This window comes from Urtica dioica, chromosome 10 (assembly GCF_054948205.1).
Source record: "Urtica dioica subsp. dioica isolate 48M chromosome 10, U.dioica_male_clone48M_v1_H2, whole genome shotgun sequence".
Taxonomy (NCBI): Eukaryota; Viridiplantae; Streptophyta; class Magnoliopsida; order Rosales; family Urticaceae; genus Urtica; species Urtica dioica.
The window spans coordinates 21,686,947-21,709,135 of NC_142765.1; the positions used below are offsets into that span (position 1 = coordinate 21,686,947).

Genomic DNA, 22,189 nt, shown 5'->3' on the forward strand with positions numbered 1-22,189 from the left:
TTAAAGTCCAATTTCAATTTTCCAACATTAAATTAAAACATTGAAGTCGAATTGCTTCTTCTTGCGGCCTTTGCTTGTTTCGTAAGATCAGTTGTCACAGAAATTCGCATGGTCAGTACTCTCATTTTCGATAAGTTGAGTATCTAGTGTTCTCACTCAGTGCATAAGCCATTATCGATAAGTTTTACAAGTTCGGATGTTGATCTGTTTGAGGTTCTCAGGCAGGCATTAGGTATCTTCGAAGACATTCAATCTCAGTCCGGATTAACCTTCTTCAATGGCACTATCAAATAAGGTATTTTGTTTTGAGTTTATTATATATGTTTTCCTTAACTTATCCTAGAAAGATGGGTTTTATATTAGATATTGTGATTTTGCTAATTTAAATGTTCTAGATACTCGGTTTATTTTCTATTCAATTTATCTTGAACTTTGTAAGTGTCGTACTTTGGTTTATACGAACACAGAAGAAACCTCTGTCTCCAATGTTAAACCGATAAATATTTAACTTGTTTTTGAGTTTTGAGTTTTTTTTTTTTTTAATGTGATTTTATTTCATTCTGTTTGATAATAGGAGTTTGATAGAATCAGCGACTTACCGACAAAAGTGTTGGATCAAATATTATCCAAGTTATGGATCAAGGACGCCATGAAGACAAGTATATTGTCAACAAAGTGGCGGTACAAGTACGCAACACGGCCGAGCCTGGTGTTCGACGATTCGTTGTTCCATGGTCCGTTGTTCCTACTTTTGACTATGTTCAAGCAAAACGACGATGAGATGTTAAACAGCAATAAGCTTGTGAGCCTCGTTGATCGCGTTCTCTTGCTTCATTCTGGCCAAATTCACAAGTTTGAGCTCTCCGTTAGGTGTTACGTCCCAAGTGAAGAGATAGAAAAATGGATTCTTTTCCTATCAAGGCACCATGATCTAAAAGTGTTGGTGCTTACTAGATATGCGAAGACATTCCGTGTGCCATCTTCCATATTTTCTTTTCAAAGCTTGACCGATTTGAAATTACGCTCTTGTTCGCTCCGACCTCCGTCAACATTCAAGGGTTTCAAGAATTTGAAGAGTCTTTATCTCGATTGGGTAGATATCTCTGAAGATGGGCTTGAGCGTTTGATTTCTAGCTCGCCTTTGCTCGAAAGACTTACTATATCTTACTGTAGTGATATAGACCACCTCTGCGTTAACGCTCCAAATATTCAGCACTTAACCATCAAAGGATATTTCATCCATCTTAATCTTAAAAAAATTCCCTGTTTGGCTGTACTGTCCATTGACACGGAGGATGAAGAATGGAGAGATGGAAGACATTTTAAAAAACTCCTCGCCGAAATACCCCAAATTCAAAGACTTGATATTGGACATGTAAGAGCTCTGCGCACTTCAATCTATGCGATAATTATATTTTGCTTGATGAATTCCTCATTATTTTGCTTAAATTACTTGTATAGATTTCTAAGTGTCATTGTTTTGTAATAAACTCGCAACAATCCTTTGAGCAAGCCTTGTTGAACCTTTTTTGCTGTTGTTGCAGTGTATGACTATTGGCAACAAATCAAGGGACATTCCAGTTTCACTAGTCAATCTACATCACGTGTCGATTGGAGTGAACTTTTCGGAGTTCAAAGAGACGTTGTATCTTCTTGGCCTACTAAAGTGTGCCCCGAATCTACAAGAGCTAGACATCGAGGTTTGAGTTATAATCAATGCTACTTAATACTCTGTATCGAATTTCCTGGTGATAACCAATTTCGTATTTGTACCAAGAGTTTGATTTACTATCAATAAGTTTTTAATTACGAGAGTACCCTTCAGGTTCCTAACAGTAAACTCTTTGATTTTATGTAGAGCCTGGATGAAGGGAAACCGAGTAGCATTAGAAGGAAATCTGAGGATCTAAATGGCCCAATTACAAGTCTTCGATACCTCAAACTAAATGACATCTCGGGAGCAGAGGCTGAAATGGATTTCATCAGCTTCATGCTTTTAACTTCGCCAGCTCTTGAGAGAATGACCGTATCTACAAAATTCTTTGACGAAAAAGACATGTCTATGGAACGAGTAATGAAGCAGCTATTGTCGTTCAGTCGTGCTTCCCCAAAAGCAAAGATCATGATCTGGTGAAATAAATGACTGGTTCAGTAGTGACCCTCAATTGATTTAATCAATTTATATACATATAAATCACAAATTATATTATATATTTAAAGTAGAAGAATGAGATTGATTCGAAATCTGATTCAAATCCAATATAGCAACTATGGGTAAATAAGAAATTTATTGAATCGATTCTTTTTAATGAATAGATCCGATCGCAACTTAGAATACGGGATTCAAGGGGATCAATGACCTCTACTCACAAAAACTGTTCATTGAACAATATATATATATATATATATATATATATATATATATATATATTGTAGAAAAAAAAAAGAGATTGGACCAAAACACAGGTAATGTTCATTCGTACCGATTTTTTTTTTATCAGAAAAATAAAAATATATTTAACCAGTGACTATCTAGCCATATGAAACGTTTAAAATTTTGAAATAGCCAATGTTTCGTTAATTTTTTGTAAATAGCCACGTAAATCTCAAAATAACAAAAAAACACAAAGTAAATTTCTAGTAAATATGGTTATTTACGAAACATTTACAAAAGTTTTTTGCTATTTACGAAAAATTTACAAAACGTTGGCTAAAACGCAAACGTTTATGTTTATGTGACTTATATCGCTAAATTTTTGTTAAAAAATTTTAAATACATTTTTACCAAACTTAAATATTTCTAGACATGTCTATATATTTTTCCTCCAGACTAAAATATATTAATTATTCCGCAATAACGCGCGGAGCATACTACTTGTTTATAACAAGATAATAGACTTGAAAACATAAATAAAATCACCTACATCATCCTTAAGGACTGTGAAAAACACATGTTTATGGCATGACATGTTATGGCGATTTCTGGCAACTGTGCAAGGTGAGACTGCAAGGAGTTATAGTAATGTCCGTACCGGTTACGGTTTCATAACATGTATGGTATACATATATTGTATATTATTTACATGTAAACATCATCGAGTCACTTGTGGTTTTCAGGCGTGTCAATCAAATACATCACTGTTTGTGCACTCTTCTGCTCTTGTCATAATATGCATGGAGCTTGTGCAGCGCTTCATCAATAATCTTAATCACACCTTTGCTCTCAAGGATCTGGGGGAGTTGAATTGTTTTCTTGGGTTCAATTGCCTAAGGGCTTACTCTCTCACGTACAACACAGCTACGTACATTCTTGATGTACTATTATTGGTGATCCATTTTCTGATCCTAAAGTACTCGTCTGGAAATTGTTTATGCCGTAAATCGTGTTTGTCAATACATGCATTAGCGAGTTGTAGAAAGAATTTTACGGTATCTGAAATGAACTCTACACCGTTGTTTGCATTTTCGGCCGTCAATGGCATCGCAACTTCATTCCGATGTTGGTCGGATCTCAGACAAGGACGATAGCAGATCTCAGTACAGCTTTGCTGCATTCCATGGTTCCGATCTGATCAGCTGGGCGTCAAGGATATAGCGTGCGCTTGCATACACTTCTTCTCTGACCTCCGATTCAGCAACCTCCAACACTCATTTGTGATGAGTACTAGGTTCAAGCACATTTCTCTTTATATCCAATTCATTGGCGATTGAAGCAAGAGACTTAAACGTACATCGGTCATGTGTCCTCTGTGGATCAGCTCGCCGACACATTCACCAAACCACTTGGAGAATATCACATTTTTCAGCTATGCTCCAAGCTTCAAGCATAGATTGTACAATTCCAAAAAACTAAATTAGTCGAAGTTTATTTCCTAGTCTTGTGGCAAATGTTAGTTTATTAAGATAGTGATGTTAGTGCCTCATATTGTGGAGATAGATTCCGTTAATTTATTTCTTGTAATCTGTTAGATAAAGTACATATATCATTACACAACATCTCAATCTCTTTAAACCAGTAATCGCAAAAGTCCAAATCACCAAATCGAGTCTTGCAATGCCTCATGCATCCTGCAAGGAGTTTTTTAGGCTTAGGTCTCTTCGACTCGAGCAAAGTCTTTGCTGATCTTATTCGCGAATTCGCAATCAACCATGGGTCTCTAGTCACCAATATTTATTCGAGAGTTTTTTATTTCATATTAAAAAAAGGGTTCACTAGGACAAAATATGTCATCCGGTGCGACGATTATCGCACCGAATACTTAATTTGTCGCACCTTAAAGTTTATTAGGTGCAACATCCGGTGCGAGTCATTAGGTGCGACATGTCGCACCTAATAAGTACACTTTTAGGTGCGACACTTTCAGGTGCGACACACTAGGACAAAAAACGTTATCTGGTGCGACGAATGTCGCACCGAATACTTCAAATGTCGCACCTAAAAGTTTATTAGGTGCGACATTAGGTGCGACGGCGTCGCACCGGATAACCCGTAGCAAACGGCATTAGGTGCGACATGTCGCACCTAATAGTCGTACCTCCAGGTGCGACATATCAGGTGCGACAATGTCGCACCTAATATGTTTTTTAAATTAAAAAAAAATTACAAAATCAGAAATAGAGGGGGGGGGATGCTGATCGATCCAGACGGCGGGGCGGGGGGCTGGTCCAGGCGGCGGCGGTGGGGCGGGCGGGCAGGGGGCTGGTCCAGGCGGCGGTGGGGCGGGGTGGGGGACTGGTCCAGGCGGCGGTGGGGCGGGCGGGAAGGGGGCTGGTCAAGGCGGCGGGGCGGGACTGGTCCAGGCGGCGGCGGGGCAGGCTGGGAGAGAGAGACAGAGTGAGAGATGGCCGGTGAGACAGAGAGAGAGAGAAATAGAGGGGGACGTACCAGGGAGGGCCGGCCGCGGCGGAGCGGAGAGGGACGGCGGCGGGGACTGGCTGAGAGAGAGAGACAGAGTGAGACGGTGAGAGACGGCCGGTGAGATATAGAGAGAGAGAGAGATGGGGACGTACCAGGATGGGCCGGCAGCGGCGGAGCGGGGAAGGACGGCGGCGGGAGCTGGCTGAGAGAGAGAGACCTTGTGAGACGGTGAGAGAGAGAGAGTGAGTGAATGTGTGAAAAAATGAGAAAAGTCAGGTTTAAAACCCTAATAATCATATTGGGTGCGACAATGTCGCACCCAATATGAAATCCCAGATCCAAAAAAAATTTCGGCGAGATTCGCTGACAAATTTAATTTTAAAACTCATTGGGTGCGACATTTGTCGCACCTAAAGGTATTAGGTGCGACAATGTCATATTAGGTGCGACATTGTCGCACCGAATAACACTAAAGATTAGCGAAATTTTTAGTCATCCGGACGAGTATCCGGTGCGACATGTCGCACCTAATATGGGCTTAGGTGCGACTATTAGGTGCGATATGTCGCACCTAATACCCTTCCGCACCCAATATGTTAATTTGTAGTAGTGACATGTCGCACCAAATACAGAAGCCGTTTTCTTGCCAAATTTAATAAAATTGGCGGGTGAATTCATATCGGGTGCGACATTGTTGCATCCAATGTCGTTCCCGCCACTATATTCGGTGCGACATTGTCGCACCGAATATGTTTTTTAATTAAAAAAAATTACAGAATTAAATAAAAATTAATTGACAATTCATTTAGAATTAAATAAAAATTAATTTAGAATTAAATAAAAATTAATTTAGAATTAAATAAAAATTAATTAACAAAATTCTAAATTAATTAGAAATAATATTCTGAAAATAGAATTCTGAATTAAAAATACAAATTCATTCTAAAAAAGCGAAAAAATAAATTCCTAATTTTTTTTCCTATAAAACTTATCGATAGTAGAATTCCCTCTACCGAATAAGTTGCCAGAACTTCGGGAACCGCTTCCGCGTCCTCGTCCACCGCTGCCTGACGCGGTGCCGCTCGCTCCACCGCTTCCGTAAGGGCGGTCTCGCAAGAAATCCATAGAACCAGGCGTAGAACCCGGCGTGGAACCTGGCGTCTGCTGATCAGTCCCACCTGGTTGCGATGCAGGCGGAGGTTGTGGAGTCGTGGGAGGCTGGTTGTGCAGCTGGCTGAGGAAGGCGATCTGTTGCCGCATCTCCTGCAGCTCGGCTTGTTGGGCATCCATCTGAGCTCGCATCTTGGCAACCAGTGGATCGGTCTGAGATGACGAACTTGACGAGCCTCTATCTAGCGTTTGGGCAACACCCAGCGATGACCTTGGGATCGAAGGTCCTAAACCGACTTCCCAGTCTCTGCGTACTCCCAAAACATCGCGCATCGCGTACATCTCCGCATCTTCTTGGGAGATCACGGCGTTTTGGGAGGGGCGGCGCGAGTTAAGGGAGAGCGGGGAGTGGAGGGGGACGGCGGAGAGCAGATTTGAAGGAGAGCGGCGACGGCGACTTCGCGGCGGCGGTGAGAGAGAGGGCAGTGGAGAGGGAGGAGACTCGGGCGGCGAGAGAGAGAAGACTGAGAGTGATAATGAGATTTGACCGAGTGAAAGAGAAGAAGAAGGCTCAGTCGTGTTATAACCTCTTTTCATATTGGGTGCGACATTGTCGCACCTAATAATCATATTGGGTGCGACATGTCGCACCCAATGTCTCACCCAATATGATTTCCCAGATCCAAAAATATTCGGAGAGAATTCGCTGACAACTTTAATTTTTAAAAACATTGGGTGCGACATGTGTCGCACCTAAAGGTATTAGGTGCGACAAATGTCGCACCTAATAGTATTCGGTTCGTCATTTTTATATTAGGTGCGACAATGTCGCACCAAATACCACTAAACATTAGCGAAATTTTTAGTCATCTGGATGAATATCCGGTGCGACATGTCGCACCTAATATTGGTTTAGGTGCGACATGTCGCACCTAATACCCTTCCGCACCCAATATGTTAATTTGTAGTAGTGGTTACTATTAAACTTTAAGGGATTTTTATTTTTTGAGTTTGGGCTTAAATTTGATTGATTATGATTAGTGTAATTAGTTGTACGTTTGATGTAAGAATAAGATAGTGAAAGAAAAATCCAAAATGTGGGCTACAATTTAACTTGATTAGTTTGCTATTTCTTATTTTCTTTCTCTCTCTACATTGTTAAAAAGAATTTTTAAATAAAATGTATGTTGTTTCGCCAACTCTCCCTATTTTTAACTTTTGGCCTATTCCGATGTTGGTCGGATCTCAATCAAGGACGATAGCAGATCTCAGTACAGCTTTGCTGCATTCCATGGTTCCTATCTGATCAGTTGGGCGTCAAGGATATAGCGTGCTCTAGCATACATTTTTTTATGATTTGCTATCGATCAATTAAGCAGCTTCTCCGTGATGTTGTTTCGTCAGCTCTCCCTATTTTTGAAGATGGTGTCATCAGAAACACCCCCCTCCCTTCGAAATTGTAGTCCTCATAGTCATCAACGACTTTGAGGAATATTATCTCTTGGAAAGTCTTTCTTCGAAAACTCTTGAACCTGACCTCCAATTTCTATCAAGAGTCCGTCTTTCGATTATCCGTCGAAGCTCCTGGTCCTCAACACCAAGTGACTTATGATCGCCGATGACCAGACAATTTCAAGTTGCTCACAAAATGCCAAAAATAGGGTTGGGCAAATAGAGCTTGAATCTCGACGTTGCGGTCGCGTAACAACGCTAGGAAATTGTCTAATCCCCAATGAAAGTTGAATCCGAAACCATTTATGTTTCATTCGGGTACACACCTTTTTCACCCCTACAAATATAAGTTAATGACATAATAAGTGTAACAATGACAAGTTAGTCAACTGAATGAGTGTATAAGTCAATTACATCACTTATGTGACACAAACTGATTGATTTCGTGACACAACAGTCACGAACTCGTTGACTTCGTGACCGATGTGTCACGAACTCGTTGGCTCCATGACACATCGGTCACGAAGGGGTGAGACTGTGACCTCAGTATCAAAAAATCAACGAGTTCGTTACCGATATATCACAAAATCAAACACTTTGTGACCAAAATCCACTATTCGTCCATCTCAATCTCCACATCCAATAATGTGAAGCAAAGAATTTGAAGCAAAGAAAATACTCAAAATTACCCAATCACCAAACTTATCATTCTCAATTTTAATTTTTCCTTATCAATATATTCATAATCATGAGTTCGAGATATGTTCATCATCAAATTCTTATAGCTTGGAAGAAGAATAACATGTTAAAAACACTAACAAACAGAGATACATACAAAATCACAATGCTTCAATGTGGTCTTCTCATTCCTAAAAATCAACATAGTCTTCACATGCACAAACAATTTATTGCACTTTTTCCACCAAATGAGCTTGTGACACTTACCTTTTTGGAAATCGGGTTTGACGTTGTCTCCAAGGCCAATTTTTTTCTTTGTAAGTTTCTCAAATTGGGTTTGACAACGAAGCGTCATCATCGGAGTCCGCCGTGATGCCTGAAGTATTGACCTTCTTTTTACTCTGTATCAAACACAAAACAAAACAAGGCAAACGAATCATCGGATCAAAATAATCAACCCAATCATCACACATAACCCAGTTCGTCACGTAGGTCACAAAAATGTCCCGAAATCAATAAGTTCATCAAGTTCATTACCAACAATTTGTCCAAACATGTTGGCTTACCAACAAAAATGTTCATTATCAACAATTCGTCCAAACTTGTTCATTATCAACAAGTTCATCAAGTTCATTATAAAAAATGTCCCGAAATCACAAAGACAACACATAACACCCTAAAAAAGACTTAATATCCATATGCACAAACAAATTTTTCCTCTTTTTCAACAAAATGGGTTTGTAATTCATACCTTTTTCGAATACGGAGTTGACGGCGTCTCCTGGACTAATTTTCCTTTGTGTCGGCTTCTCAAATTGGGTGCGACTATGAACGCTTCATCGTCAAAATTGTGCGCTTGCTCATCGGCCTTCCTTTTCGAAGCCGTCTTAGGGCTTCGTCGGACTTCTGTTGACGCCGAAGCTAGATTTCGACTTCGTCATTGTAATGAAGTTTAAGTTTGGGTTTTTCTGGTGTGAGTAATGGAGAAGCTTGAAGATAAGATGAAGAGAAGGATGGCGTGGGTTTGGGTTTTTTTTTGTGGAGAGAAGAGAGAGTGAAGGTGAAGAGAAGAATGGTGTGAGAAGTTTTTTTTTTCTCTGGTTACTTTTTACCGACCGAAGAGAGAGAGAGAGAGAAGAGAGAATGAAAATGAAGAGTTGCGTGGGAAGTTTTGAAAAATAACGCGACGTGAGTAGTTTCTGGTTATTGTTTTTTTTTTCTTTAAATTATATTTAAGGGATATATTTGTCTTTGTAGGCTATATTGAAATAATAGCGGCATAAATACCCAATGTTTTTGTGTTCTCCCACTTAAGTACCCAATGTCTAAAAGTGGCGGCTAAAGTTCCCAATGTCACTAAACACTCCCTCCGTTGCTACCCAGGGCGTTAAAATGGATGTCAAGTCCACGTGTATTGATCTTGTGCAACTGATACATAAATAAGAAAAGAATTCGGATATAAAAATACAACAAGCTAAATCCCTAAATTCCTAAATCCCACAAACATCTAAAATCCCTAACCCTAAATACCCAAATCTTCTTCTTCGTCTTCAAAGCACTGAAATCAAGCAAATGGAAGCTAGTAGTCCGTCGTTCATCAGCGGCTCCAGCTCCAGCGTGAGTGGACGACATTCACGCAGTCGTTCGTCAGCGGTTCGAGGAATTTCAACGGGTCCGACGTGTACGTGTGGCGTGCCAGTGACTCATCGGACATCGTGGACTGAGTCGAATCCTGGTCGGCGATTTCAAAGTTGCTACAAGGGAAAAGTAAGTAGAAAGAGAATCATTCAATTGGGTTTTTGTATATTTCTCTGGTTTTGAAATCGAGTTGTTGATATGCGCATTGCTTCTTTCAATTTCAGTCTGGATGTGATTATTTTAGGTGGGTTGATCCTGAGATTTGTGAAAGATCGAAGGGAGTGATACCTGGTTTGCTTAGACGAATAAATCAGTTAGAAATCGAACTCAAAAGCATCAGGACTGTCAAGGAAGAAGAAGAAGAAGCAAAGAGTACTGATCGGATCATGGAGTACATTCACCAATTGGAATATGAAATTGAGAAAATCAAAGACATAAAGGACGAAGAAGCCAAGAGTACAACTCGAAGATGTGAATATTGGTCAATTTATATTATTATGTTGCATATTGTTTTGATTAGTGTAATTTGTAAGATTGTTTGGTGAATATTATCTGTTCAATCATGTAATATGAATTGTTCTGCAGTGGTGTTTGTTATGAATTGTTCGGTGTTTGTTATGAATTGTTGACTATGTATATATGAATTGATTGTTCCTGCAAATATGTTCCTGAAATAATTGAGCTAAAAAACCTGAACATAATTTGAGCTAAAAAACCTGAACATAATTTGAGCATAAAACCTGAACATAATTTGAGCATAAAACCTGAACATATTTGAGCATAAAAACTGTGGCAAAATATAGACTTAAATAACATCTTCAAAGCACTAAAATGTAAACGCATTCCTTGATGCTTCTCTTGCTTCCTGTTTCTTCCTCCTTTCAATTCTCTTAATTGTTTCCGGTGTTGGATTGGATTTTGGTGGCCTTCCTTTCTTTTGGGAGCCGATACCTGAAGCAGTGTAACATAATCAATTCAAACCTATTCAATGCACAGAGATTCAATTCAAACCTTAAGCGGTAATGCACTTACCCCTTCAACAGCTGGATTTTGACAAGATCTCTTACTGTGGCCAACTTGTTTACAATTGCTACAATGATTCAATTGACCTTTTCTAGTTTGTTTGGTAGAAGTACTAGGTCCAGGTGGGATTTCATCGCTGCTTATGTTCCTCTTCTTCTTAGGACGTCCAGGTAAGCTTTGCTGTAGAGGAGGCCATATTGGATTCAAACCCGTGTCTGGCCACTTATCCGGACTTGTCATGGGTTCAATCATTCCAGAATAGGCAGTTTCATAGGCCTCTTTCTTATAGCAGTCGTCAATAAAGTCATAATCCTTTAAACCTGAGCAGCAAATACAAACCAGCGCATGTGGACAAGGGATTCCAGTAAGCTGAAAGAGGCGGCATGTACAGGCCTTTGCTTGTAAATCCACAGCAAAACTCTCAACCCCTCGACACATAACCTGTACATTTAAACTTATTTAAACTTATTCAAACTTATTTAAACTTATTCAAACTTATTTAAACTTATTCAAACTTATTTAAACTTATTCAAACTTATTTAAACTTATTTAAACTTATTTAAACTTATTCAAACTTATTTAAACTTATTCAAACTTATTTAAATGTACCTGAAACTTGCCATTCCCTGCTGAAGTTGGCAGACAATACCGTGCAATTTTCTTGTGTCCTTCTATTATACCCATAATCCGATTTCCCACTCCGTGCACCCACTTGTCACTTTGAACTCTTTTCTTAGCAAACCTACACATAAGCCAATACCTTACCCTCTCAAGCATGGTGATTATTGGCTTATCCCTTGCAGGTAATATCACAGCGTTGAACACCTCACACACATTGTTGATGAGCATGTCACATTTCGAGTGCACTCTGAAATAAGACTTGGACCATATGAAGTTTTCGTTTTCGTCTTTTAACTCACTCATACGAAGTTTGAATTCAACTTCAGTGGTTGCTCGTGCACACGCCCATAACAATTGCTTCAATTGCAATCCCGGGTGATCCTTCTTGAAATTAGAGTGAAGGTGGCGTACACAGAACCTATGTTCTGACCCTGGAAAGATCTCAGACGATGCCTTCTCTAAACCATTCTGTCTGTCATTCACCATTGTGAAACCATGTGTGTTCTGAACACCGAGATCTTCTTTGAGTAGTAGCATAAACCAAGTCCAAGTCTGTGTGTTTTCTTTCTCAACAACAGCATATGCAACAGGAAATAGGGAGTTATTAGAGTCTATACATATTGCAGCCAAAAGCATACCTTTAGTATAGCCTTTAAAAAAACAGCCATCGAAGCCAAGCAGTGGCCTACATCCCTTGTTGAAACCATCCACGCACGCCTTCAGACATATGTAGACTCTTTCAAAGACCCTCTTCCCATCAACTAGACTTGTTTTGATCAGAGGTGTTGATCCTGAAAAATAAGAAAAACAGAGTTGATGAAAATGCATACCTGGATTTGTAACTCTAGCAAACAAACAAAGATTGATGAAAATGCATACCTGGATTTGTAGCAATGATCTGTTTGCAATAATCTTCAAGAACTGCATATTGACTCGCGACACTACTCTCTAATATCTCTCTAGCAAATGCCCTAGCCCTATAATAAACACTGCTACCTACATGGCTGAACTTTGTTGATGCTGTCATCTCCAAGAAAGATGCATACTCCATTGTTGGATTCAGTCGAAACTGCTCGATAAAGTGTTTAGACAACCATCGACTAGTGACAAGTTTATTGTTAAACACTATCCCACAATTATGATCATCGACAAGAGTATTGATTCGAACTGTACTCAAACCCGGTCCCCTCACCCTAGCGTACAACACCCACGGACAACCCAGTCCCTTACATTCAGCACGGAGTTTGGTCTTGTTATTGAATAGATATTTGAAATCTCGATCCCCCTTGATAAACTCTTCTCTGAGTACATACCTTAAATCTTCCATGGTAGGAAATTCCATTCCAATTTTGAACTTGAAATTTGAATTACTTGCGCGCGGATTGTACTCAAGTGCACTCTTCTCACGTTGTTCTTCATCATCACCACAGAGGCTTTCTAGGTCACTTCCATCGCCTCCAACACCATCAGAGTCTTCATCCACAACGCCAAGTAACTCAGCGCAAGCTTGATTCACGCTGGACCACCATTGTTGTGGAGGCATTATTTCTTCATCTTCCCCGTCATCGGCATACTCGTCTTCACGAAGGTCAACATCTTCGGCTTGGTCAGTCATCTCCGTCGCGTTCCGTCACGTCGACTGGGTTCTTTATGCACTACTACAAATTCAGTTTTCCGGTGCGCAAGACTTTTGGGTGCGATTTTTCGCACCTAAAAGTCGCACCAATTGACGCTTTCAGGTGCGACTAGTCGCACCTAAAAGTCAATCAAGCATCTAAAAAATTTCGCTGATTTTTTAACTTTTGGGTGCGAAAAGTCGCACCCAAAAGTCCGTCAAAACTTTTAGGTGCGACTTTATCGCACCCAATAGTCCATCAGAACTTTCAGGTGCGACTTTGTCGCACCCAAAAGTCCAAAACATTTGAGCGGTAAAATTTTCCCTCTTTTTTGTCTACACGACATTGTTTAATATATATTAAAAAACAATAATTGGCCCATATAAATACCCTAGGTCATTTCTCTCTCCTTACCTCACCACTACACCGCCTCATTTTTCTCTCCCTCTCTCCTCATTCGCGTCTCTCTCTCTCCCTCTGCTTCTTTTCTCTTCTTCGGCTTCACCTAACAAACATCGCAGTAAAGAAAAAAAGAGAGGAAAGAAAGCTATCGACCAACTTCAGATCGAGCTCAGCTCTAACATACGAACCACGCCGTCGATTCAACTCTACCTCTCCGTTCCTTGATTTGATCTCTTGTGGAGTGGTTAGTAAGTTCAGCTTTATATTGTTCAATACTTTGTTCGAAATTCGTTCAAAGAAAGCTAATCTTTGTGATTTCATTAGACATTCATACGAAATGGAGATATTATCTTTGTAATATTTAATCCTTGAGATTGTGTGTGTGGTTTAGGCGGGTTTGGTTTTCAGAGAAAGGACTCGAGATTGGCGTTTCAGAGAAGAGTCTCTTGCTCGGCTCAGCCGCCGCCAGCCTGGCCCGGACGAACCGTTCCCGTATTGGGCCGACACTCTTGGGATGGGCCCAAGCCCATCTCCATCGTCGGCTCCACCGGCTCTATCGGAACCCAGGTAAAATGCCACAATGATGTGGAAATCAAGACATACAAGCTATTATATCTATGGTCCAGATTAGTTCTTTAGGATTTGATTTGTTTTTTTTGGCTGAGTGTGTTTTCTTGTTTGTTTTCAGACATTGGATATAGTCGCAGAGAATCTGGATAAGTTCAAAGTCGTCGGACTCGCTGCCGGTTCCAATGTGACTTTCCTTTTTTATGCAATTAAATCAGACAATGTGTTTTTGTGTGGCGTTTTGAATTTGATACATTTTTTTAAAAAATATTTATTTGGTCAACTGTGCAGGTTAAGAGGTTCAAGCCTCAGATTGTGGCGGTGAGAAATGAGTCGTTGATCGGCAAACTAAGAGAGGCCATAGCCGATGTTGAAGAGAAGCCCGCGATTATTCCCGGCGAGCAAGGAGTCGTCGAGGTGACTTGAATGTCTAAATATTTATCAGCTGAAAAACGACTTCAGGGATTCTTTTGGTTAATAACAACTTACGAATGTTATTGATACTCTCAAATTAAACTACTCTATGATTAAAGATAAAAAAAAAGTAACTAACTGCAGATCACGCACCGACGAACGAAGAACTTGTGTGTGTGTTTGAATTTTGAGTGAGTGAGTGAGTGTTAGTCATCTTCAGCACTTAGCGATGCAAATAGAATGGCCCTTCTCAAATCAGGAACCAGTCATCATGGATAATTCTGTTTTAGTTTGTAGTTACTAGCTTTTTTTAAAAAAATTCTCGTTTGCTTTTCAGTTACCTTGCTGCACTGAGTTATTCATCCTTTTTGTGTCTTTCCATTTGATTCAGCCAATTGGTTCAAGGAAACTCTGGGAACATTGCTGCTTTACAACACTTTCTGCAGGCACGTGCTCCTATGACTGGTGTATCTACTTGGACTAGAAGCTCTTTTCAGCGTCTTCTTGTGTTGTTTAGTTGCCCTTTTTTGTGCCTTCACATGCTTTCTTCTTTGCCAAAATTCTGATCATCTGAAAACCATAGGGCATCAAATCTGAAGTTAACATTGGCTCACCTCAGAAAAGGTTGCCTATGGAGCCTTCATCAATTCATGGACAAGTGACTATACAGCAGAATTCTGGACTCAGTGCTGCAGGTAGTCTTATTTACCCAGTTTGATAAAAATAAGCAGGATATAAATTTGAGGAACATTGCGATTAAGAATTGATAACCTAGTAAAGTGCAAAATACGGTTTCCATTTAGAATCCTGGATGTAATGTGAAAAAAAGTTCACATGTTATTTATTGTGTATGCGTTTTTTTTTTAAGAATCCGGATTTTAAAGTCATAAGGGCAAAAACAACTTATCGCAGTCCTTGTTATACACCTAAAAAACAAATTCTTTTTTCCTCAGGCTTTAATCATGGTGCTGGTAGTATACCCTCGAAGGGATGGCCCCTAAGAGTAAGTTGTACAATGTTCTTTTTCTCTTATTACATGTATCATCGTGTTGTTATTTAACTGATTTTATTCATATGGAGATACTTATATAGTTACCATGAGTTAAATAATTATTCCAAACCTTAATCTACCAACCCAATATCAGTTCCTTTTGGGTCAAGTTGATGCTTTCTAGATAGTGTGATTAGTAGATATGGAAATGTCTTATCTGAGTATCTCATTACCAACTGCAGGATGACATGGATCAGAATGGGAATATTGGTTCCTTGAAAGATAATGACAAATTGTTTTTGTCAAATGAAGAAGGAGATAGAAGGGACTTATGTGGAACAACGAAACAGGGCCTTGCAGAGCCCCAGAAAGAGTCTTTTAAAGGTAACTTTTCTTATACTATGAATTAATTTTTAGTTAGGAGTGACTGTTTATCGTACTATAAATATATTATCTACTTTTTTCAGTTCATGCTTTTGGTGAAGCTGGTTGCATACAAACGAGAAATAGCAAAGTTACATGCTGCCACTTTTCTTCTGATGGGAAGGTGCTTGCAAGTGCAGGTCACGATAGAAACGTAATTTATCAAGTTCTTTTTATCAGATTAATTGTCTTAACTCATATTATAATCGGGAGGAGTTAATTACTAAATTTATATATAGAATCACGTTTCATATATATTTGATTATATTTTAGTACTATTAGATCATTAGGGTTCGGGGGGCGCGGGCCCCGGAAGCTGAGGGTGAAGTGGGCACCAGAGGTGTATGATCCGATCCCGACATCCGTGTCTCATACCCCTTCCAAGAAGCAGCAGCAGAGCAGCAACAAAGGTGGCAAGAACAATAAGAAGAAGAAATGCAGAGACAGAGACATAGACAAAGCTAAGAAGAAGCAGTCTCGCAAGAAAGAGAGGCACAATGACGTTACCAATTCCTCCTCGCATTGCGCCTCTTCCTTGATCACCAACTACTCACTCGCCTTGTGACCACCTGTAACTATGACTGCTCTGTGTGTGTCTGTGTGTGTAAGTAAATAAAATACATATGAAAGACTCAGATTGCTTATATAATATCCTGTGTGAAACATTTTGCTGTAATAATACACTGCGACCAAACCATACCCCTTTACAATGATCTTATCACAATTGGCTTCCTCCACAACAAATGAATACAGTATAGTTTCAGGGATGTATTTCTTTATTTTGTCTATATAAGAGATATTTATTTCATGTTAATTAAAGCATTATGAATTAAGTATTTTTTTATATTGAGAACTTATATTTTTAATTGATGCTTTGCCTTATTTTTTTTTATATTTTTATATTGAGAAATTATATTTTTAATTGATGCTTTGCCTTATTTTTTTTTTCAAACCCGAAATAGGAATTCAAGTCACTTTTAAATAAACTGACATCCAAAGTACTGATATTTATTATGTTTTTCATAGATTTGAAGTCGCTTTTTAAAATAGCGACGTCTAAAATACTATTACAGTAAATTAACTCTCACCAATTTATGGCGGGGATGACTTTTGGGTGCGACTTTTCGCACCCAAAGCTTTACCCGCCAAACTATTGGGTGCGACTTTTCGCACCCAAAGCTCTACCGCCAAATTTTTGGGTGCGAAAAAATCGCACCCGATGTTTTTCCCCCGCCTTTTCAACTATGTTTTGTGTACAGTTGGGTGCGATTTTGGGTGCGAAAAGTCGCACCTAAATGTCGCACCCGAAAGTCATGACTTTTGGGTGCGACTTTTCGCACCCAAGACCTTTAGGTGCGAACTTTTGGGTGCGAAAAAGTCGCACCTAAAGTCGCACCCAAAGGTATCATTGGGTGCGAAAATTGACTTTCAGGTGCGAAAAAAGTCGCACCTGTTGCTATTTTTTGTACTAGTGATGTATCAGTTGCACAAGATCAATACACGTGGACTTGACATCCATTTTAACGCCTGGGTAGCAACGGAGGGAGTGTTTAGTGACATTGGGAACTTTAGCCGCCACTTTTAGACATTGGGTACTTAAGTGGGAAAACACGAAAACATTGGGTATTTATGCTGTCATTATTTCGGCTATATTTGGACTATAGTCTATTTGGTATTATTATAATTGATCTCCCTTTTCAATATGTTGTGCAAGTTTGTCGTTTAAAAACGCAAAAAAGAAAAACTTTATTAACCGTGAATAGTTTGAAGACGAAAATCAGAACCTGCGCGAGGTATGCACTTTCTTCTGCATCATCATCGTTTCCCGAAATTTATTTCTTCCCCTATTTTTTTCTACTTCTATATGTTTTTGGGGCTAAACTGACTCTTTCCGATTCCGTGGCCTCCAAGTCTCCGCTTCTAGCATCAGTGAGTCGCTATTAGCTCTCCCTTTTTTTTTATTATTATTCTGAGTTTCCAATGTGTTTGTGTGTGTGTGTGTGTTTGGTCGGAGTTCTCGGCTTGGTTTTATTAACATATTATTAATTTTTTCATCTTCGCAGGAACTTTTCCGACTCAACCAAGCATACTTCTATTCCGATTACAATCGGCTCTCTCAAGGTAACTTTGCCAACCTGTAACCTATGTTCATAATTTCTTTTCTGTTTTTATATCTATTTAAATTGCTAATGCTATTTCAAGTTTGGTAATTTAAAGCTTGATAAAATATTATGTAAAATTTAATAGCAAACAGAAATCTGTCCTGTCCACTTGAAAATCAAGGTATCAATGCCCGCATTCCGTATGATATTTTCTCTTTTCCTAAAACATTCGTTTCTCCTTTGACTTTATTTCAGCCCTTAATTTCTCTGTCTGTGGTTTTTCTTTTCTCCGTTTTGTTTGGCCTTTGTTATTTAGTGCTTGTGTATGACTATTTGCAAAATAAGGAAGAGAAATAAAAAAAATCGTCGAAACACAATTTCAATTTTCCAACATAAACATCGGAGTCGAATTGCTTCTTCTTGTGGCCTTGTTTAGTGTTCTCAGTGCATAAACCACTATCGATAAGTTTTACAATCTCGGATGTTGATCTTTTTGAGGTTCTCAGGCATGCATTAGGTATCTTCATAGACAATCAATCTCGGTCCGAATTACAATCTTCTTCAATGGCATCATCAAATACGGTATTTTGTTTTGAATTTATTACATATGTATTCCTTTTTTTACCATTGTTGTTGATTGGTACTTCGCAAAATAGGAAAAATCTTAGGAAGATGGATTGTTTATTAAAAAATGTAATTTTGTATTGGACCGAATTCTGCTAATTTGAATGTTCTAGATTGTATGATAGGTATATACTAGTTAAACCAGGTCTATATTTTATTCAGCCTATCAAGAACTCTTTAAGTGAATTGGTTTGGTCTTCACGAACACAGAAGAAACCTCTGACTCCGACGTTTAACAAAGCCTTCTTCTTGAGTTTTTTTTTTTTTTTTTTTTAAATGTGAATATATTTAACTTGTTCTGTTTCGTTTGATATTAGGAGTTGGATAGAATCAGCGACTTACCAGGAGATGTTATGGATCAAGTATTATCCAAGTTATGGATCAAGGACGCTGTGAAGACGAGTGTATTGTCGTCAAAGTGGCGGTACAATTATGCAACACTGCCAAACCTGGTGTTTGATTATCGGTTATTCCCACGTTCGTTGGTGCCTGAACAAACCGACGATGAGATGGAAAAGAGTAATAAGCTTGTGAGCCTCATTTATCGCGTTCTCTTGCTTCATTATGGCCCAATTCACAAGTTTAAGCTCTCCTTTCTGCATGATATCCCAAGTGAAGAGATAGAAAAATGGATTCTTTTTCTATCAAAGCGCCGTGACCTAAAAGTGTTTGTGCTTTCTGATTATAGTGTCTGTAGGACGCTATTCCGTGTGCCATCTTCCATGTTTTCTTTTCAAAGCTTGACCGATTTGAAATTACGCTCCTGTTCGCTACAACCGCCGACAACATTCAAAGGTTTCAAGAGTTTGAAGAGTCTTCGTCTCTGTTGGGTAAATGTCGGTGAAGCTACCCTTGAGCGTCTGGTTTCTAGCTCGCCCGTGCTTGAGAGACTTACTATATCCTACTGCAGTGATATGAACCACCTTTGCATCGACGCTCCAAATATTCAGCACTTAACCATCCACGGGTCTTTCATCCATCTTAGTCTTGAAAAAACCCCCTATTTGACTGTACTGTCCATTAAAATGTATGAAAAACAATGGAGAGATGGAATATATTTGACGAAACTCCTGGTTGAAATACCCCAAATTCAAAGGCTTGATATTGGACATGTAAGAGCTCAGTGCACTTCAATCTATGGGATGGTATTTTTTTGCTTGTAGATGGATCTTGTTCAGCCTCTGTTCTGACAACTAATTATAGATGATGAATTTCTCATTATTTTGATTAATATACTTGTATAGATTTCAGTGTCACTGTTTTGTAATAACTTCACAACAATCATTTTTGCTGTTGCTGTTGCAGTTTCTGACTATTGGCGACAAACCAATGGACATTCCAGTTTCACTAGTCAATCTACGTCACGTGTCCATTGAAGTAAACTTCTCGGAGTTCAAAGAAACGTTGTATCTTCTTGGCCTACTAAAGTGTGCCCCGAATCTACAAGAGCTAGACATCGAGGTTTGAGTTATCATCAACACTACTTAATATTCCATATCGAATTTGCACGTAATAACCAATTTCTTATTACACCGAGTAGATAATTTACTATCAACAAGTTTTTTATTACAAGATTACCTTTAGGTTCCTAACAATAAACTCTTTAATTTTATTTAGTGTCGTGGTGAAGAGATACCGAGTAGCAATAGTTGGGAATCTGAGGATCTATGTGGCCCAATTACAGGTCTTCGATACCTCAAATTATATTACATGTCGGGATCAAAAGCTGAAATGGATTTCATCAGCTTCATTCTCTTAACTTCGCCAGCTCTTGAAAGAATTACCGTTAGACTTTTTACTTACTACCGTGTGAAACATGAAAAGATCAGTAGGAATCAGGTAATAGTTAAAGTAATGAAACAGCTGTTGTCGTTCAATCGTGCTTCGCCAAAAGCAAAGATCATCATCTCGTAAAAGCGACTCTTTGGTTTTCCATATTCAGGTTACGAAGAATGTACGATTAAAAAAGCAGTTTAGCATATATATTTGTTTAGTTTTTTAGTAGTAGTGTCGACTAGTGCCAAATTGATGGCCGATCACTGGGTGGTGGTATTTATGTTTTTGCTTTGGGAAAACAGACTTAACGATCACTAATTGATCAGGTTTCATGCAATTTTGTTTTAGACATGTTTAATACCACATTTTTGAAATTGAAGTGGTGAATTACTACATCTTCTTTCTCTTTTCGTTTGCCTCCAAATCGTCATTTTTCTAGCGTTAAGTTCTTGTTTATTCAGCTGAGTATTCTTCTCAGTATTGTTTGCTATTCTACTGAGTTTCTTTTCAGAACTTCAAGTGCGTAATACTCGATAAGAAGACTCATGTCTTTGAGTGTTTGCTGCGAATCTCCGTGTAATCTATGTGAGAGCAAAAATAATTTAGCGGAATGAATTTCTCATTAGCAGACTTTGTATATATAGTGCTAGGGTTACAGATTTGCCATAAATGCCATAAATAGGATTGGCTGGCTAAATATAATAATTAAATATAGCATAACTAATTGATTTAGCAAATAAACTAATTACTACTAATTTATTCTATATTTATTTACAATATTCTGACACTACGAGTGTTGAACTTACAGAGGCCAATCTCGTTTTGGAGGTTGAGAAGTCTTTCATTGACTCTTTATTGCTTAGGGATTAAGGATTGATCGTGTTGTCGCCATTGATTTGGTGTAGGATTTTATCTCCGGCTTCGAGATAGTGGGATGCTTCGGCGAATTCCGAGTAGCATTATTAATTGTTGTATGTCATGTGGTTATGATATGGAGTGAGTTTTTCGTATTAATAAGGAGGTCACTATTAAGTTTAAGGGGTTTTTTTTTTAATTTGTGCTTTAATGTGATTCAATATGATCAATGTAATTAGTTGTGCGTCTGATATAAGAATAAGATGGTGAAAGAAAAAGTCAGATGTAGGCTTCATTTTAATTAAATTAGTCTGCTATTTGTTGTTTTCTTTCTCTACATTGTTATAAGAATTTTTTTAAAAAATGTATGTTTTTTTGTCAACTCTCCCTATTGTTAATCACAACATGTGAATTTATTACATTCAATTGGGTCATTTATTACATTCAATTGTTAATGCATGATTTTGCTTCATCGACGACAACCTGAAACCATGTATTCCCATTTGCGTTTTCAACAATATGGTAGTACTTTAGACGCTCTGTACTGATTTTAACACTATATACTCGCAAAATTGCCAATAAGAGAAACAATTTGGGTAAGAAGGAAATGTATGTAATTTAATAAAGATACATATGATGTGCGCTTAAGATCTCACCGGATGTGATGTTATTTACAGAGATTTTTTTTTTATATATATAATATTCACAGACAATGTTGAAATCTTGTTTTCTATATGTCAAAGAAAGAACAATTTATGGAAGTGGGAAAGTCTCATATTGTTTGTGTGTGAATAGACATGTGTTTATATATTAATTGGACCTCTGTACTTGACATCAATTGATTTTAAGAGGTAATTTAACACAATTCAATAAATTGTTAAAGATAATGTAAATTTGAAATACATTTGACAAAAATGCCATTCAAACTCTCTCTCTCTCTCTCTCTCTCTCTCTCATGAAGAAGACAAAAAAAATTAAAATTTAACTCGGTCATGTTTTTTGGCCACCAAGGTTTAACTGGCCTCCTTTATTTCATCGT

At 38.5% G+C, this 22,189-nt stretch overlaps 3 protein-coding genes and 2 long non-coding RNA genes across 8 annotated transcripts; 4 read left to right on the forward strand and 1 right to left on the reverse strand.

Moving 5' to 3' along the window:
* The first annotated feature begins 277 nt into the window (after nt 1-277).
* Nucleotides 278-2,134, forward strand: LOC149384004 (F-box/FBD/LRR-repeat protein At1g13570-like). The gene is made up of 4 exons (XM_089627968.1): nt 278-295; nt 575-1,375; nt 1,545-1,700; nt 1,859-2,134. Exons 1-4 carry the CDS (start codon nt 278-280, stop codon nt 2,132-2,134), a joined length of 1,251 nt encoding a protein of 416 aa, XP_089484094.1.
* Nucleotides 2,135-10,526: 8,392 nt separating this feature from the next.
* LOC149384005 (uncharacterized) lies at nt 10,527-11,524 on the reverse strand. Its single transcript, XM_089629683.1, is given in 3 exon segments — nt 10,527-10,687; nt 10,765-11,187; nt 11,335-11,524. Coding segments are annotated over 3 exon segments (723 nt in total). The 5' UTR covers nt 11,510-11,524; the 3' UTR covers nt 10,527-10,562.
* Nucleotides 11,525-13,793: 2,269 nt separating this feature from the next.
* Nucleotides 13,794-14,654, forward strand: LOC149384006 (uncharacterized). The gene is made up of 4 exons (XR_016301602.1): nt 13,794-13,965; nt 14,087-14,152; nt 14,257-14,382; nt 14,524-14,654. It is a non-coding gene; the product is annotated as an uncharacterized LOC149384006 (long non-coding RNA).
* A 144-nt stretch (nt 14,655-14,798) lies between these two features.
* On the forward strand, nt 14,799-16,551 carry LOC149384007 (transcriptional corepressor LEUNIG_HOMOLOG-like). 4 transcript variants are annotated; one of them, XR_016301884.1, is made up of 6 exons: nt 14,799-15,074; nt 15,333-15,382; nt 15,613-15,754; nt 15,838-15,947; nt 16,067-16,159; nt 16,243-16,366. XR_016301884.1 is itself a non-coding variant. In XM_089629439.1 (6 exons), exons 1-5 carry the CDS (start codon nt 15,011-15,013, stop codon nt 16,139-16,141), a joined length of 432 nt encoding a protein of 143 aa, XP_089485565.1. In that variant the 5' UTR covers nt 14,799-15,010; the 3' UTR covers nt 16,142-16,159; nt 16,243-16,366. The 4 variants fall into 4 exon arrangements, 3 of the variants coding, with proteins under 3 accessions (XP_089485565.1, XP_089485563.1, XP_089485564.1); XM_089629439.1 differs by having other exon boundaries at nt 16,076-16,159; XM_089629437.1 differs by having other exon boundaries at nt 16,067-16,551.
* Nucleotides 16,552-17,544: 993 nt separating this feature from the next.
* On the forward strand, nt 17,545-17,915 carry LOC149384008 (uncharacterized). The gene is made up of 3 exons (XR_016301700.1): nt 17,545-17,586; nt 17,705-17,722; nt 17,857-17,915. It is a non-coding gene; the product is annotated as an uncharacterized LOC149384008 (long non-coding RNA).
* Nucleotides 17,916-22,189: the final 4,274 nt, after the last annotated feature.